At 39.8% G+C, this 17302-nt stretch overlaps 1 protein-coding gene and 1 long non-coding RNA gene across 9 annotated transcripts in view; one reads left to right on the top strand and one right to left on the bottom strand.

The window, feature by feature from the left end:
* The window catches only part of METTL24 (methyltransferase like 24), a 114168-nt gene that overhangs the window by 51975 nt on the left and 44891 nt on the right, over positions 1–17302 (bottom strand). For all 7 annotated transcript variants that reach the window (XM_042468623.1, XM_042468642.1, XM_042468614.1 and 4 more), the window contains 2 exons: positions 8624–8763; positions 4249–4477 (listed from right to left, as the gene is read on the bottom strand). In XM_042468623.1, the coding sequence (XP_042324557.1) occupies positions 4249–4477; positions 8624–8763 (369 nt within the window). The remainder of the gene's footprint in view (positions 1–4248; positions 4478–8623; positions 8764–17302) is intronic.
* The window catches only part of LOC121931210, a 19825-nt gene continuing 15172 nt past the window's right edge, over positions 12650–17302 (top strand). Inside the window, exon 1 of one of the 2 annotated variants that reach the window (XR_006104096.1) lies at positions 12650–12751. This is a non-coding gene — a long non-coding RNA (uncharacterized LOC121931210). Of the gene's footprint in view, positions 12752–13859; positions 14032–17302 lie in introns of those variants that run through there. The other variant, XR_006104097.1, reaches the window with a different exon arrangement.

Genomic DNA, 17302 nt, shown 5'->3' with positions numbered 1-17302 from the left:
TGAAAGCTTGTATCATGCATTTTGGTTGGCTGAATAAAGGTATGACTCTTTTGTAGATTCTGGATGTTAATGTACTGGGCTTTGAAAGGTAAACTTTTAGGGAGCACAACTGTACATGAATCTCTTTTTTCTTCCCATTTCCACCTTCACACCTACTTTCTGTTTACCGCCTGCAACCCATTCTTTTGTTCACTGCAATCAGTTTCAACATGGATGTTTATTCCTCATTGACTATATAGTCAAAAGGTCATGTATATGTATATCTACACACAGACGTTGCATATTATCCAGAGGTCAAGTCTAAGGCAGTAATTTCATCTGAGGCACATTTGTTTGGGCAAAGGAATGGAAAGATTTTTCTCATTGTTTTAAATTGCTTCAAATTAATTTTATTGTATACTGCCCTGAGACCCTCAGATATAGGGTTGGTAGGATATAAATGAATGAATAAAATATCTGCATATACTCAGGAGTAAATCCTGCTGTACTCAACAGGAATTACTTCTGACTTGACATGCACAAAACTACACTCTCAGTACTGTACTTCACTTCAATGCACCCTTAATTAACAGCAGCTTCTGGGAGTCCCTCTGCAGGACACAAGCCAGAGATACAAGGCAGCCTTAATTTCCCCAAGCTTCCCTCAGAAGAGAAAAAGCAGTATAAACTGTATTGTCTCTGATTCATCCAATTCTGCTATAAACAAGACATCCACATTACTCAGAAACAAAATGGTTTGTTATCCCTAAGGAAAACATAAACCCATCCACCCTGACCAAACATCACCAACAACATATGCTACTTAAATCTTAAGATCATGATGGACATCATACAGTATTCATTAGGTCACCTTCCACCTGCCTAGTTCTATCATCTGAAGCATGCTTACAGCCTAAGACCGTAATAAATATATGAACTGACCTGACAGATAAAACATACAACCTACCAGCTCATGCTAGTTCTGGAAGAGCATTAGCTGGATGTTATTTTATAGTTTTTAGTTAATTATGCCTAATATCTAGTGACTGTCTGTGTATGTTCCTTCAACTTATGGTGACCCCATTGATTTCATAGGATTTTCTTAGGCAATGAATACTCAGAGGTGGTTGTTCCAGTTCCTTCCTCTGAAAGACAGTGTACAGTAATTGGTCTTCATTGCCAAGTACTAACCAGAGCTGATCCTGCTTAGTTCCAAGATCAGATAAGATTTGTTATCTTTAGGGTACTTAATCTATTAGGGTATTTAATCCTAATATCTATTACTATGTAGTAATTAAATAAGTACATGGCCTCTCAAGTTCCATTTAAGGCAGAAATATATATTAAATACAGTCCCATGGTTCTTTTTTTTTTTTTAACTCTTCCCTTCTTTATCAAGTCCATCCAGAGAAATCTGAAGGGAGAGATCAGTATGGGAGGAGATAGGCTCTTTCCCTCAGGACATTTTCCTGCTTCACATCATGCCCACCCCACTCTGCATTGCCTTTATTGTGGGAAAAGGAGAGACAGGTGTAAAAGAGGATGTGATTCTTGCACTTTCAACAGTTATGTAGATTTTAAAAATTCAACAAATGAACCTGCCAGGCCAAGATATGATTCCTGCTTCTTCTGCACAAAAAGTGAAGGGGTCCTTTCCTCTTTTGCATTTGGCCAACCTATTGTGCATGTTTTTAGGTTTTCATAACAAATAAGGACCTTAATCCTGTTAAAGATGAAGGAATAGAAAGCCCCATCAGTCTATACATGCTGCATCTTCAGAGACTGGAGCAGAAACCAGCCTGGCATTGAGGTAAGCGATTGGATGGGAGCTTCCTGGCACATCCCTAGACCAGTCAGGAAGGGTAGGACATGTGCTCAGACATCAATGCACTGCCACAGAATTGCTTGCATAAGGAGGCACTGTATTAGCTATCTCCTTTAAAAAGATAGCATGCAGTAAAAATGCAGGTGCTATCAGACATTTTGCCAAAGTAAGATGGGATCTCTGGCTGGAGACATATGAGTCAAACATAGTCTGCATCCAATGTATTTAAACAGGTCAGATGCTCAGCAGTTTTTCTGGGTTTCAGTTTTTTTGCTAGAGTATTTTGGGTAGAATATAATATATAAAATAATGCACATCTTTCTACAAAAAGTACTAACACAACATTACTTGCACATACAGTATTTGTATACTCATAAAATATGCTTCTCACTTCTCTTTTACAATCGTCCCTCTGTATTCACAGATTCTTTATTCATGGACTCCACCATCCATAGCTTCAAAATATTCAAAACAAATATAAATTTCAAAAAGCAATCCTTGATTTTGCCATCTTATATAAGGGACACCATTTTACTATGCCATTGTATTTAATGGGATTTGAGCATCTACAGATTTTGGTATCCACAGGGGTCCTGGAACCAAACTTCAGCAGATATCAAGTGGCCACTGTATTTCCATCTCTTTCAGCATTCTCTATCACTTTCCAAAGTTAACACTACAATGTCTACAGACATATAAATAAATAGCTTGGTAAATTTCAAGGGCCGATTCCATTGACACAAGACAGTCTAGCATTGTGTGAGCACATCACCACTGCAGAACATCTGGTACCTACAGATTTTGTGGCATCCCTAATCCTGGCCAAAATGTGCTCACAGAAGAGATGTAGCTTACAAGAAGATGTGCATGCCCTCTACCCAACCCACCTGTAATGTGAAATCTACAGACTCAAAATGTGCTCACAGAAGAGATGTAGCTTACAAGAAGATGTGCATACCCTCTACCAAACCCACCTGTAATGTGCTATCTACAGACTCTCATAGGAATAAAGTTTCATTCACAGAAATGTAATGGGACGACATTCTGGAAAAACTCAAGGAACTTATATACAGATATATCATTGAAAATCATGAAAAACTGCCATTAAAAGAATAAACTGGAATGCAATTACCTGCAAAAAAAATGGTCATCTCACAAAAATTGAGTGCTCCAAAAAGTTAGCAATAATTTCAGAATAGTGACTATGGTGGAACTAAGCATTAATAGCCCAGAAAATAACATCCTGTGCTTTACAGTAACATTTTACATTTTACAGCTTTGCTTATCAGGTCCTGGGGCTGGTCTCCTTAGCCACGTCTGTGCCTTTCTTAAGAAAGACTCAGAAAAACACATAGTACTACCTACAGGCATCAAGATATATTAGCAATTTATTTCATCCTATCACATACTAAAGGGTAGCATTAACCCAAAAGTGTGCTAGCTGAGAATGTGCTGAACTTTTTGAAGTATGCACTGGCACAAAATGAGTGGAAACCTACTGCACTTGCAATTCCGTAAAAGGATGCTAAACAAGCTCAGAAGGACCATGACTTCCCGTTTCAAGCCAAAATGTTTCTGCTACTAGTGTCACCAAGGGAGAAAAATTATATAACAATCCCTTCATAATCCTCCCCTGTTCCGACTGTAGTTGAAAATGTTTTTTAACCCCCCAAATTGTTTTTCTTTATTTAGAACTGCTGTACAATTTTAGTCATTGCTAAATCTTAGAAGCCAGTAAAGAATACAAATAACCAATCTTGTGAAATGTACATGACTGGCAAGCAGAGCTTGAGAAAGTTACTTTTATAGACTACACAGAAGTGACCAGCATGGTCACTTTTCCAAACTCTGCTATCATCACACAAAAGAAGAAAAAGACATTATAAAGAACTTAAGGAGTATTTTTGGCTCTTTGTTTTTCAACACTGTTTCCACCATTTGTGCTTCTCCCATGAACTTTGTGTATCTATGGTGCAACACTGAACACCAGTTTCATGGATGTCCACATCCACTCTGTTGTAGTGCTATGCATTCCCAGTTAACTTACCTTTTGACTGACATTTATAACACAGATTGGGGTAGGCAACTGTGGCAAGAGCTCATATCTCACCACTGCATCTACTGGTGGGCTAACTGAAAACTGGCTGAAAATATGACTAAAAATGAAGTCACTTTTTGTTTTAAATTCTTGGATTTCTGGATGCTTTCTTTATGCTTAGAGGGACTGTGGGGATTATGGGGTACAGAAAATGGTAATCATTCCAAAGTCTTGGAGTGCTGATATTTGGAGCTATATTTAGGAAATTTTTTATCCTCCCCATTCAAATTTTAGAGGTGGTTTAAGGGCTCAAAGAGAGGCAGGGATAGTTAGGCAACTGAGGTTTATGAATACAATGGCTCCCCTATTGCCTCACAAAGCTAATGTGAAAAGTATGAAGTCTCACCTTGTGATGTCCAAAGTCATTTAATATGGTCCCAAGCTTCTTTGTGTTGATGCGAAGCTTATGAGCCGCAATCATTGGGTTGGGATCCCGCCAGTCTATGGACAGACGATGGTACCAGAGATGCTGCCCTTCCCGTACATGTGCTGACTGGATACTGGGATCAAAGCGATGCACCTCACAACCACTGTTGGCCATGCTGATCTCAAACTGATTGTCATCACTGCCCAGTCTTAGTAAAGCAAAAAGAACATACAGAATAACTTTCAAATAACAGCAAAATAAGACAGGGTACAATGGTTAATATTTTAATATATAAAGGGCTTGAGGCAGATAACAATTCTAAAACATCAAGCTATTTTCATGAAATGTCAATGTGCTTGTGAGTACAGTGGTCTTTTACTGATTTACTATCAATACATAATATATTATTGTATTTACTTTCTCCCAACAAATGAAATCAGCTTCCATTAACTGACAGAAAAAAGACCTCCAGTCAGGAACTCATCTGATGCAAGAGCAAACTGTGATGCTTGTTCTGGAATGAGCAACTTCCATGACCATGTGCCTGAAGAATATCTGCACTACAGAGATCAGTATGCTTCCACTTCAGCTAACATGTCTCCATTCTCAGGTATTCTGGAATTTGTAGTTTGGGAAAGTACTTAAACATCTTTGCTGGAGTACTCTAATTCATTCCCTTGAACTACAGCACCAGAGTACTCTACAGAGAAATCTGAATACCTCCCTAAAGTACAAATCGTACAGTTCTGTATGGATTCTGTAGGACAGAGCGATGGCACTTAAAGTGTATTGAATTCCTATAACTCTGTAATGTAGATGCAAATTTCCCTATGCTTGGCATTGGCTGGTTGTTTTAAAACAACTACTTCATGTAGAATACCAGGAAAGATTCTAGAGCAGATCATTAAACAGAGCGTCTGTGAACATTTAGAAGAGAATGCCATAATCACAAAAAGTCTACATGAGTTTCTGGTCTCTTTTTAAAATAAAATTACCAGCTTGATGAAGGGAATGCTGTGGCTAAAGCATTTCTTGACTTCAGTAAGGCCTTTGACAAGATCCCTCATGACATTCTTGCAAAAAAGCTTGTAAAATGTGGGCTAGACAATGCAGCACTTAGGTGGATTTGTATTTGGTTGACCAGCCGAACCCAAAGGGTGCTCAACAATGGCTTCTTTCATCCTGGAGAGCAGTGAGTGATGGAGTGCAACAGGATTCTATCCTGGGCCCAGTGCTATTCAACATCTTTATCAATGACTTGGATGAAAGAATAGAGGGTGTGTTTATCAAATTTGCAGATGACACTAAGTTAAAAGGACAGGATCAAAATTCAAAATAGCCTTAACAGATTAGAAAGCTGGGCCAAAATTTACAAAAAGGATTTAAATAGGGAGAAATGTAAGGTGCTACACTTAATCCCAAGCCAATCAAATGATCTGATGCATTTTGCAATGACCTAGCAGGATGGTGAGGAACACCTCCCTCTATAAATCTGTCACAGAGAATCCCATGCACCCTTATGGACTGAACAGTGAAAAATATTCTCAAAGGAATGAAGCCTCCACAAGGTTTGAGCTCTGCTCCATCATGCTCAAATAAAAAGTTTTCTATTTTTCAGCTCAGTCTTCACAAACAATAATACATTCCTTTATATGTTTCATTCAGCACAGATTTATTTTAGAACTGCCCATTTCATACTCTAAAACATTTACTCCTTCTTTAGACTTCCTCTGAGAAGAACCCAGCTGGTCTTCATTTCCTCTTTCATAAATAAAAATACATTAGATAAGAAGCATATTTCAGGGAGGTTTTACCCTGAACAAAATTGTTTGGTGTGGAATCATGCACCAAAGAGGAGAATTATGCACCAATATCACTGCAAATCAGTTAATTGGGAGTCACAATGAATTAAGAGTTGATTGTTATGTTAATTCCTCAAGCATTACAAACATACAGTGGGCCCTCGCCTTACACGGGGATCTGCTCCGCATCCCTCCGTGTAAGGCGAATTCCACCTATGCTCAAGCCCCATTGGAAACAATGGGGCTTGTGTGCAGCGGCGCGCAACGGGTGCGCGCGCCCATTCAATTGAATGGGACACGCCGCCCCTTCCACCCCCGCCCTGCGGCTTGAGCGCGTATGCTCAAGCCACATAAAGTGCGCCCACGTATGACGCGGGCGCGCTGTACACATCTCACATACGCAGTTAGCTGTATCTGAATCTTAGCTGGAATTTTTCTTCTGCTCTTTAAAACCTTTTTGAAATGTCTCTATATTTTTCAACATGAGGGACTATTAATGGAAGACAGATGCAGTGCTCTTCCAAAGTATACCTGCAGAAACCAGGTGATAAAATAAAAAATGAAACTTACAAAATTTCCAGAGGGATACCCATTCAAATTGTATGGAGGGGGCTTACAATTTCTAGAAGACTGCTGTAAAATCAACACATGGCTTCTTGCTTTCTTACAACACCTTCAAAAGGCAGCTCTTTTATGCTGTCCTACATAAGTTGGGAGTATGAAAATTCTGCTCTGTTAGGGCCTGAACAGACAGGCCAAAATAAAGCTGCTTTGGGTCACTTTGGAGGTATGTTGTTTAAATGACACATGCATCTTAAGAGGCCGGAAGTTGCACCAAAGCTGCACTCCAGTCCTTAGGATGACACATGCATCATTTAAACAGCATACCTCCAAAGTGACCTGAAGCAGCTTTATTTTGGCCTTTCTGTTCGGGCCCTTAGTTACAAAGTATCCCCCACTGAACCCTGTGATTGCTGTTCAAAAGGAACATCCAAATTTCCATACTATTTCATACTTTCATGCTACCTTACACAAACAGTAAAAAGAGGAATAAAAGGTCCCTTTTATTAAAAAAAAAATTAATGTATAGCACAACTCTAAAAGTCACTACTTTCCAATCACAGCTTGGAAAAGTTACTTTTTGGACTATTAGTTTTAAATCACACACCCCACTCCATAGTTCTGGAAATTGCAAACTTTAATGCCAAGGTTCTCTTTCCAAGAGTAACTGGTCAGCCACCCTGTTGGGAAACTTCCAAGGACAGCATGGTAGTGACAGCTTTCCCTTGCTGATAGTCCCCAAAATCTGTTACATACAACTATTCTGACTTTGGAAATGGAGGCTCCATGTTCCTTGAGGAAATAGCATTATGTTCTATTAGTTACAAAGTGCCCTCCCCTCCAAGCATTGTCCTTGCAGTTCAAAAAGAGAAGCCAAATCTCTGACTTCAAAAGAAGAAGCAAAATTTAATTGCTTCCATTTTATTGCTTTTATTCCCACTCAGATTATTCCCAATCAGGAATTCCCGATTTTCATATACATTTACACATTTCTTAAACAATCTACAGTAACAGGGAAAAAATGTAGATGCCATAACCACAACATTGTTATTCTTTCTGTGTACCATCACTGCCTGATGAGGAAGGCTGTGAAGCTAGTGTGGTATATTTTGTATCTTTTGGTTGGCCCAAAAAATGTATCATTCCAAAATAGATATTGGAATTCTGTCGGGAGGTTTTCTTCTTCTTACAAGTCGTTCAGTTCACTCACTGCCTCTTCAGTGAACTACTTTCAGATAAAGTTCCTCTTATAGCCATTTTTAAAAAAGACTTTGCACAGCTAGCAGAACCTTTATTTAGCTCCCTACCAAACTTGCAGCCCTCCACACAAGTGTCTTCAGACAACTCAGATAACGCACCATCACCTTGTCTACACAAAGAAGTAATGCATGAACCAGCAACTTGAACACCACTTTCACTGCTGCAAGACTGCAGATACTCAGTTATGGCTTACCCAAAAGGGAGTATGCCACTATGGAGGGATTGTTTCAGCCATATGCTTGTGAGAATGGACTAAATTCACAAACTATTTCCTGTATTTGAATCCAGGCAATTGTGAGCCAGAGGATACTCAAGCAGGAAGATTTTTTTAAAAAAAGATTTTGGATTTCTCTCAGATTGGAGGAGTAATCAAATGTTATTGGATGGCCACCTTGGCTAAGGAATTCTGAGAGATGTAGTCCAATAAACATAATTTTTCCAAGCTCTAGAAACTATAAACTTATTAACCAACTTGTATATGCAAGGCCATGTAAATAAATACTACTGAACACTCATGTGTAAGATTATATGGGCTACTTCAGCCTACAGGCGGAGGAGGAAGAGAAGGGAGAGGGGGAGATGTAGTAGAAGAAGATGAAAATGAAGAAAAAGACTTCTAGATAACTATAAGCAATTCTAGCTTAAAATACCATTAACAGAATGCTTCAAGAGCAGGCTTTCTGAATTGTTGCATTTGAGATTAATTTTCTTCTTTCAAAGGAGACACTTACCCCAGTGAATACAGGCGACATTGCTTCTTTTTTATTTGATGAACCAAATTAAATCTGTCATCCAGGCAGACTGACCAGGGCCTAGCTGGGTTGTCAGGGATTCCTGCATGCTCTTTCACGTTCATGTGATTGCATGAAATCTGTTAAAACAATAAAGTGTTTCTTTCATTTCACCTTATATTTTTTCTAATATATCTCCTGTTTTGTCAGTTCAAGGGGAAGGAAGGAAGAGGTAAACATCTCAGAGGAAATAGTTTAACTGTATCCATGGCTGACACACTGAGGAGAAAAAGGCTGCTGGGTTTATTTCTTGTTTGTGTGCCTTGCTAAAGAAAGGATATGTTGGATCAAAAGAAGCCTGACAGAAGAGCAGGGTAAACATAAAAGACAAATAATTGAACTCCAGTAAATCTTATGCATGGAATGCTTTTTTTTTTCCAAGAACAGCTTCCTCAATGGCAAAAGTCAATTTACTTTTTCTTTTATGCTTGGATTACATTCTACATTTGACATTTAAGGAATGATAATATCTTATTTCCTTGTTACAGTTTGGGATTGATATAAGTTATGGATCCAGCTTTATTATCATAGGGTCGAGTGGCCTTTCTGACGCAGAGTGCCATATCAGCATGTTTTTAGTACTATAATATGTTTTTAGTACTATAGTTGGAGGCTCCCATATCATGGGTCACTGGAGAGATCTCACTCCTGGAGGAGTGAGATCTCTCCAGTGACCCATGATACGGGAGCCTCCAAGCTATAGTACTAAAAACATATTATATGGGTAGTTACCTTTGAAGAAATAGGATCAATCCTGGTTAGTACTTGGATGAGAGAACACGAACATATACCAGGTGCTGTAGGCTATATTTCAGAGGAAGGAACTGGTAAAACCACCTCTAAGTATTCCTTGCCTGAGAAAACTCCATAAAATTCATGGGGTCACCATAAATTGACAGGCTAGTTAAAGCCACATACATACCTTTCAAGACTCCCTGAAAACTTCCATTAGCCCCAAACATAGCTGATAAATGACTGGAACCATATGTTAGAATATGTTCATGTCACTGCTCAGACAGCTGTGCTATTTCCTGCTCCATGCCGGGCACAATTCAAAATGTCAGTGAAAGAATGGGGATTTGGGACACTGTGGCCCTATGGATGGTGCTAAACTGCAATTCCTATGAGCCATAGTCTCAATAGTGATGGGCAATGGGAGTTGCAGTCCAACAACATTTAAGCCTGCTTGAGTTTTAACTTCCTTGAGGGAGGGTCATAATGGCATCATTACAAGAGTGCAGCAGTGCAAAACACACTGGGTGGCACCTTGGAGGGGTGTGAACACTCAGTAGGGTGGTCACCCTCATCTGTCCCAAGAGCTCCCTGGCTGCCCCCATCCACCACCTAGGGCTCTTTTCCCTTCCATCGACTGCTCCTACTGGTGAGAGTGGGGTGCTGCTATCACTCAGCCGTAGGGTCTGGCATTGGAGAAAAGAATACCGTGCAATATCAGCACTCCACCTGCATCAGTGGGTGCCTGTTCCGGGCCTATTCGCCAAGGGGACAGTGAGTCTCGCCCATTGGGGAGGGGTTTCTCTCAATGCCATCACCATCACAGGTATGTTTGCTGAGGAAATGGGAGAGAGCCTTCTCAATGACCGATCCCAGATTCTCTTTCTGCCAACAGGTGAAGACCCTTCTGTTTGTCCAGGCCTTTTTAAGAGCTATTTTAAGTGCATATTTTTAATGTGACCATGTGTTTAATTTAAAAAAAACCTTTTGTATTAGCCCTGATTTTAACTATATTAAGTTTTAACTAAAAATTCTTAGCTGTCTTGGATCACATACTGTGGGAAAGATGTGGCATAAATTAAATGAACAAACAAACATTTAAGAGGGCTATATGTGCTCTAGTAAGTTGCTAGAGCTTCTTCCCATAAGCCTCGTGTTGGGACAGGGATGCCTGAAGGACTGATTGTCTTCACAGATCAACCCACTTCTGCTCAGAACTTTTTTGACATCCCTTCACTGGGAATCTGTGCAATCCATGATGAGGTGATCAGCAACAAAAGAGCTTTCTCACTGAAGACAGTGAGAAACACTGTCTGTGAGAAACAATCTCTGCAGAACACTCTCCTTCAGGGAGTTTGGCCTTGAACGTCCTTTATCATCTTTGTGCTGCTAAGTGAAATTTATTCTCCCAAGCCTCTGAAAAAATTTGGTCCCAGATGAAAATGCACTCATGTTGCTTTTATATGCTACTGAGCTGTTCTTATTTTTGATACCATTGTACATTTTTTTTGTTTGTATTTGTTTTCATCTGTGATAAAGACACCCTGGAGGTAAAGGAAATCCTTGTGGGATTTAGATTCTAGCTCATTAAAGTACTCATATGTATGCTTCAATCCATTCATTCTTTTTCAGTGGATATGCTTAAACAAATCTGCCTGGAGAAAATGAGAATTAAGCATATGTTTAAGCTCTCTGCTCAACACATTTTAAGTAAGCATGCAATGTAATAATCCTGTCTAGGACTCAAGACACAACAGGATTGTCTGCCACAGAAGGCAGAATGACATAATGCTAAGAATTGTCTAGTGCAATGCAGATGAGACCAAAGCAATGTTGACCTCAAATTCCAGAAGAGAATCTAGACATTCCAAATGGTGAAACTCATAAGCAAGTGAGGGAGCAAGTCCTGACACTTACTGTCATCTCCCTGGCTTCAGGCTAAATTGCTTATACTTTGGGCTCCACAATGAATCCAATCTCTGCTCCACAGTACTGCAAATTATACAGCAGCAAGCAATGACAAATTCTGCAACCTGAATAATCTGTGCATATATACACAGATTTCATTTCCACCGCCTATTTTTAATCCCATTTTATGTGCTTCAATACATCTATATCTCCTATTCTGTCATTTATGTTAGAGCTGTTATGCTGTACCTAACAGTCACTTAACAGAATCAGATAGAAAAAACCTTGTTTATACCGGGCAATTGAAAGCCTTGTTTAGCCACCTGACTTGCTTCTGACATTACATGTATTCATTCTCCTCACGCTTTTGCAGAGATTGAAAAGCAGCTTGAAAGAGCGATTGCCACTTCATAGTACACTCAACACATTCTGAAATCCAAAAAACTATTAAACTTCAAGCATTTAGCAGGTATTTGGATTGTACTACAAACCTGCAGATCTTGTTTATCATTGACAGGAAGCATCAACAATAGGACAGCAAGTCCTCTTCTCCATGTTCTGGAAGGAAATTGACCATATCCAGTCTTACGTCTCCAAAAAAGGGCTAGAATATTGTGAGGGTGGAGAGACATTCCCATCTTGAAGCCACACAGAATACACACAACTGATTTACAGGCAGTGGAATGGTGAAAGGGTTCAATCTGAACCTTAATGGAGCTATCCAAGGTGGTGAATCTATCTAGGATATAGAATTTAGCACCTTGAACAGATCCTTCAAAGTTTGGTCTAGCAGCCTGAGCAGACTGAACCCCTGCTCCTTCTGGCATGGAAGATAACAGCCTCCCATTGCTTACTGGGGATTTCTATCAGACTTTGCAAGTGTGAAAAAAAATCTGCAAAAAATACAATCCCTGTGAAATGGGTAAACAAGCTAAAACGAAAGCAAGAGATCATCTTCAGCTAAGGCAAGCCACTACCTAATCCCTTTTAATAGGTAAACTCAACAAACATTATTAATAAAGATTAACCATTGTGAACGAATTACACTGGGAGAAATAGCACAGAAGGGAACATATGGAGCCCTGGTGGCGCAGTGGGTAAATGCCTGTACTGCAGCCATTCACTCGAAACCACAAGGTTGCGAGTTCAAGACCAGCAAAAGGGCCCAAGCTCGACTCAGGCTTGCATCCTTCCGAGGAGGAAGCTAAAATGAGTACCCAGACTGTTGGGGGCAAATTAGCTTACTTGCTAATTAGCTTACTTGCTGTTCACCGCTATGATCTTTGGAATAGCGGTATATAAATAAAACAAATTATTATTATTATTATATAACTGTGGCTGCTTCTCACTCCTCAGTTTTTCATTCCTATGGCATTTTCATAGAAACTGCAACTATTATTGCACATTCTCTGAAACTTTTATGAAACGGTGGGTAAGGATTTAATTGTTATATCTCTCTTTACAGAATGCTGCCAGTAGCCACAGATTTTAAATTATAGTGAAGGGGTCCCTTTATTACACATTAAATTAAACTGCATCAAAATTAACAGAAACCCAGCTGGTGTAGTGGTTCACCAAGTAGGAACTGCTGGCCAGTGGGGGTTGGGGAATCCATATCAGTGGCACAGTGCATCTATTCCAGGCTTTCGTCTAAATGTTACAGCAGTTATCCAAGGCACTAGATGTTTGGAGAAGTAGGGTATTCAGACAGAAACACAAAATGGATTCACCAGCCCACTGATATGGATCCCCGCAACCTCCACTGGCCAGCAGTTCCTACTTGATGAACCACTTCACCATCTGCCACCTATTCCTAACCATTACAAGTGGTTTTACCAGCTTCTTTTACCATAACATGACTTTAAGTGGCTTAATGTCTGAAGCAGTGTTTGCTGGCTCCCATCTTCACACTTCACCCCTGTACTCCATTCACTCTTTCTCCTGTCTTCATCACACAGAAAACATATTCTTATGGTTATTTAGAATTCCAAGGGATCACAGAACTTTATGACTCATATCTATCCTGCATAAAGCCTGTGTAAGATGGTGGTTTTATCCCATGAATGTTCTGCATAAATTTATTTGTCATTTGTTAAGCTCTGAGCCCAAGATCTTAGAGGTACCAGCCAGAAAGCTCTCTAAAATGTTTCTTAAAGTAGCCAGTGCCTGAGTACCTCAACATTTGATTCTAATTACTAACAAAAATAAACTGTCACTCTTTTGCACCCCAATTTCCTAAGCGGCAAGAATTCCATGGATGCAAACATCTGCCTTAAATGCTTGGAAGAAGTCAGTTCAGGCTAATGGAATTTTTATGAGATATGCTTTATTTGTAAAGGGCATAAACTCCTTAAAGGCACCTGATCAAATATGATCTTTCAAGTTAAGCAGGGTCAGCCCCTGTTAATGGAGCCCAGGCTTTTGTTTTTAAGAGATCTATGAAAGAATTGAGGTAGATCAAAGAACTAGGCTGTTCTTTGGGCATGGCAACCTTACAGAGTACCAAACTAACAACTCCCAAGCTTACAGGGAAAGCTTCACAACATGGATTTGTAGAATGGAACCTGAATTAGCAAGAAACCAGCTCCTGGCTTTCTGCAAGGAACAGAGGTTGATGCAAGCAGACAGCATCCCAGCTTGGGAGACTAAGTACTGTATCTCAAAGCTCACTGTCTCATAGCCAGCATTCTTGTTGAGGAGGCATACAGGTATGTTTGGAATGAGAAAATTTGCTAAATCAGTGTTAGAATATCTTGAAAAGATGTACAAAAATATCAGATGCCAATCAGTGCCTTTTACTGGTAGAGCAATTAATTTGTGTGTGATAGCAGTGTGGAACCTGGTGAAACAGGTCAAGAATATTGTCAAATGTAAAGGAAATTATAGATGAATTAAAGAATACTAAGTGGGAGTTAGATAAGGAATTGGTCATTGTGTGTATTTTCAGGGAATTGTAAAAAAAATTGGTGATGGCTTTGAAAGATCAATTGGAGAAATTACAACTTGATGTATAAACTGATGAAAGAGAAAAATGTTAAACCTGAGAAAAGCTAGACTTCCCCTCGATACAGATTGTGCTTTAAGAGCCAAAACACAGTTCCAATCTTACTGTAGGAGGACATTTCTGGGTGCAAAATGCTTTTCATGGAGTGAAGCAGGACACTTACAAGCTAATTGCTTTGAGAACAAAGACTCAAGGCTGAGAAAGCAAAGGGAAAAGAATGCAAGAAATATGGCCAAGGCAAGCCATGCATATTGCTGTGAGTGAGATACAAAATCCGATGTTGACAATGATTTTTATAGAATCTTTTGGAATTTAAAAGTTGGCTTTGCAAGCCAGACACTCAAATAGAAATATTAATATCTTCAATTTGGACAACAAGGCAATGTCCCATATGTGTCAGAATGGATAACTTTTCACAAGATTAGATGAAATTGTCAGAGATCATGTATATGGAACAGGAAAAACAATGCTTAATTCTAAAGGAAAGAGAACTGTTAGTTCTCCAAAACATCACAGGGCAGCATAAAGCAAATACCATTTCACAATGTGTCAGGCTTGGAGACCAGTCTAATCTCCATTAAAACCCTAAAAAGAAATGACTACAAAGTTAAATTTAAAGAGAAAAAATGCACTGTCTTATTAAGGCAAACCCATAATGCAGACAACTGTACCTGAAGATCTGTATGTTGTTGATTGCAAAATCGAATATGCAAAGACAACCAAACAATGCAAGCTTGACAACTGTCTTACAATGTGGCACAGAAGAATGGAGCATAGAGATATTAATGGCATAAATGAACTTGTAAAGCCAAATTCCAATTACAGTACCTTCATATACTTCTGCTGGCATTGGTGATAAAACAAGGTGTATTTGCTGTATGAAGGCAAAAGGGATCAGACTCCCCACTTCCTAAGCAGAGTAAGAGGGATACACAACACCCCCTACACTTAATTCACAATTATGTCTATGGACCCTTGAAAACAAAAACAATTGGTGGGATTGTGAAGTTGAAGGCTTTCATAGAATAGAATCATAGAGTTGGAAGAGACCACAAGGGCCATCCCATCCAACCCACTGCCATGCAGGAAATCCAAATCAAAGCATCCCCGACAAATGGCCATCCAGCCTCTGCTTGAAGACGTCCAAAGAAGGAGACTCCACTACACTCCGAGGGAGTTTGTTCCACTGTTGAACAGCCCTTACTGTCAGGAAGTTCCTCCTAATGTTGAGGTGAAATCTCTTTTCCTGCAGCTTGAATCCATTGTTCCGGGTCCTGTTCTATGGAGAAGCAGAAAACAAGCTTGCTCCCTCTTCAATATGACACCCCTTCAAATATTTAAATAGGGCTATCATATCACCTCTTAATCTTCTTTTCTCCAGGCTAAACATCCCCAGCTCCCTAAGTCGTTCCTCATAGGGCATGGTTTCCAGACCCTTCACCATTTTAGTCGCCCTCCTTTGGCCAGCATCCTTAGTTTTTTTTGTGGATTTTTCGGGCTATGTGGCCATTTATAGAAGAGTTTATGCCTGATGTTTCACCAGCATCTGGGGCTGGCATCTTCAGAGAATATTGGCATAGAAGAGAGTTGGATACACACACACACACACACACACACACTTTGTGTGTGACCCTGCGTGTGGAGGAAATTCCATGTTAATCAAGGATATAAAGGTTACAGAATCCTATTCTCAAATAATGAAAAAATTGTCCTATCCAGAGCAGTTAACTTTGATGAAAGTGAGAGAGAGGTCAGGTACTGAAGAAGTGCTGGATGGGACTGTAATGAAGCTCTACAAGAGAAGATTAATCTTAGACTTATGCATGTGTTGTTGAGAAAGAAGTGAAACAATGCTTAGCACTGAAGAATCAAGAAAGTCTCAGAGAGGGCAGTAGAAATAGTTTCCATGAACCACTATTTGTTCTGACCCTTCTATGATATAAACTGATACTCTTAGGGATGGTTTTTCACCTCTTCTCTTGCCACCAGTCTCCTCTCACCTCGTCCCTAGAATGTAGCTAGATTAGTTTAGCAGCCTGAGTAGCTTTCCTGACTTAGAATGGAGTTCCTATAATGACGCCTTTAGTTTATTTCCCCAAGACATCAGTGTCTTTGCTCCTTAATCAGGATCCCTAACTGCTGCACACACCTCTTTCAATCAGTTAATACCTGAATGGGAGACTGCCAACAAATACCAGGTGCTATAGGCTATATTTCAGAGGAAAGAACTGGCAAAACCACCTCTGAGTATCGCTTGTCTAAGAAAACCCTATGGAAGTCACAGGGTTTCCTATGTTAACAGGAAACTTGAAGGCACAGACACCTATATGCTTTATTTAATGAGCAGAAATGGAGGCTCACAGGTTAAAATCTCCTCCAGCAGCCACAGTTCCTCCATTATATTTCCAGAGTGGAGCACACAGAACATAATTCATGGGTTACGTGTGGCTCATCAGCAGTTTTTCAAAAGTGTCTGATTTCTCTCGAAAACAAGGTGCACAGGAATCATGCACTTTGTTTAACTGGATTCCCAGACGCCTCCCAGAGGTGTAATTTGGCTTTTTTTTTTTTTAAAGGGTGCATGTTCCTTATGGCCCTGGAAGTTGCCCACTTCCAGTATTTTTGAATCCTCACAGAAAGGAGAACACCTTTCTCTGTTTGGCTTTCAGTCTCACACAGAATCACTAGCTTCTCTTTTATCAGCTGTTCACACACAAAAACTGAGTCATCCCCTCCTTCAGTTTCATGTGGATGAAAATAAGGGTGATTCATCCCCACCCATCACCTCTGCTTCCTGGGCCATCTTAGCTCCTCCAGGTTTTTGGTTGTTTTTTTCCCCTTTAGCTGTCAACAAGACATGGCTGAGTAACTGCAAGAGGGAGGGCAGTTTTTATTCCTGCACCTATACCAGTGCTTCTCAATTATTTTCTGTCATGCCCCCCCTAGGAAGAAGAAAACGTGACTGTAAATAGTAT

Source organism: Sceloporus undulatus, chromosome 1, assembly GCF_019175285.1.
Source record: "Sceloporus undulatus isolate JIND9_A2432 ecotype Alabama chromosome 1, SceUnd_v1.1, whole genome shotgun sequence".
NCBI lineage: Eukaryota > Metazoa > Chordata > Lepidosauria > Squamata > Phrynosomatidae > Sceloporus > Sceloporus undulatus.
The sequence above is the reverse complement of the archived record's forward strand: the minus strand, read 5'-3'. Positions and strand labels throughout refer to the sequence as shown.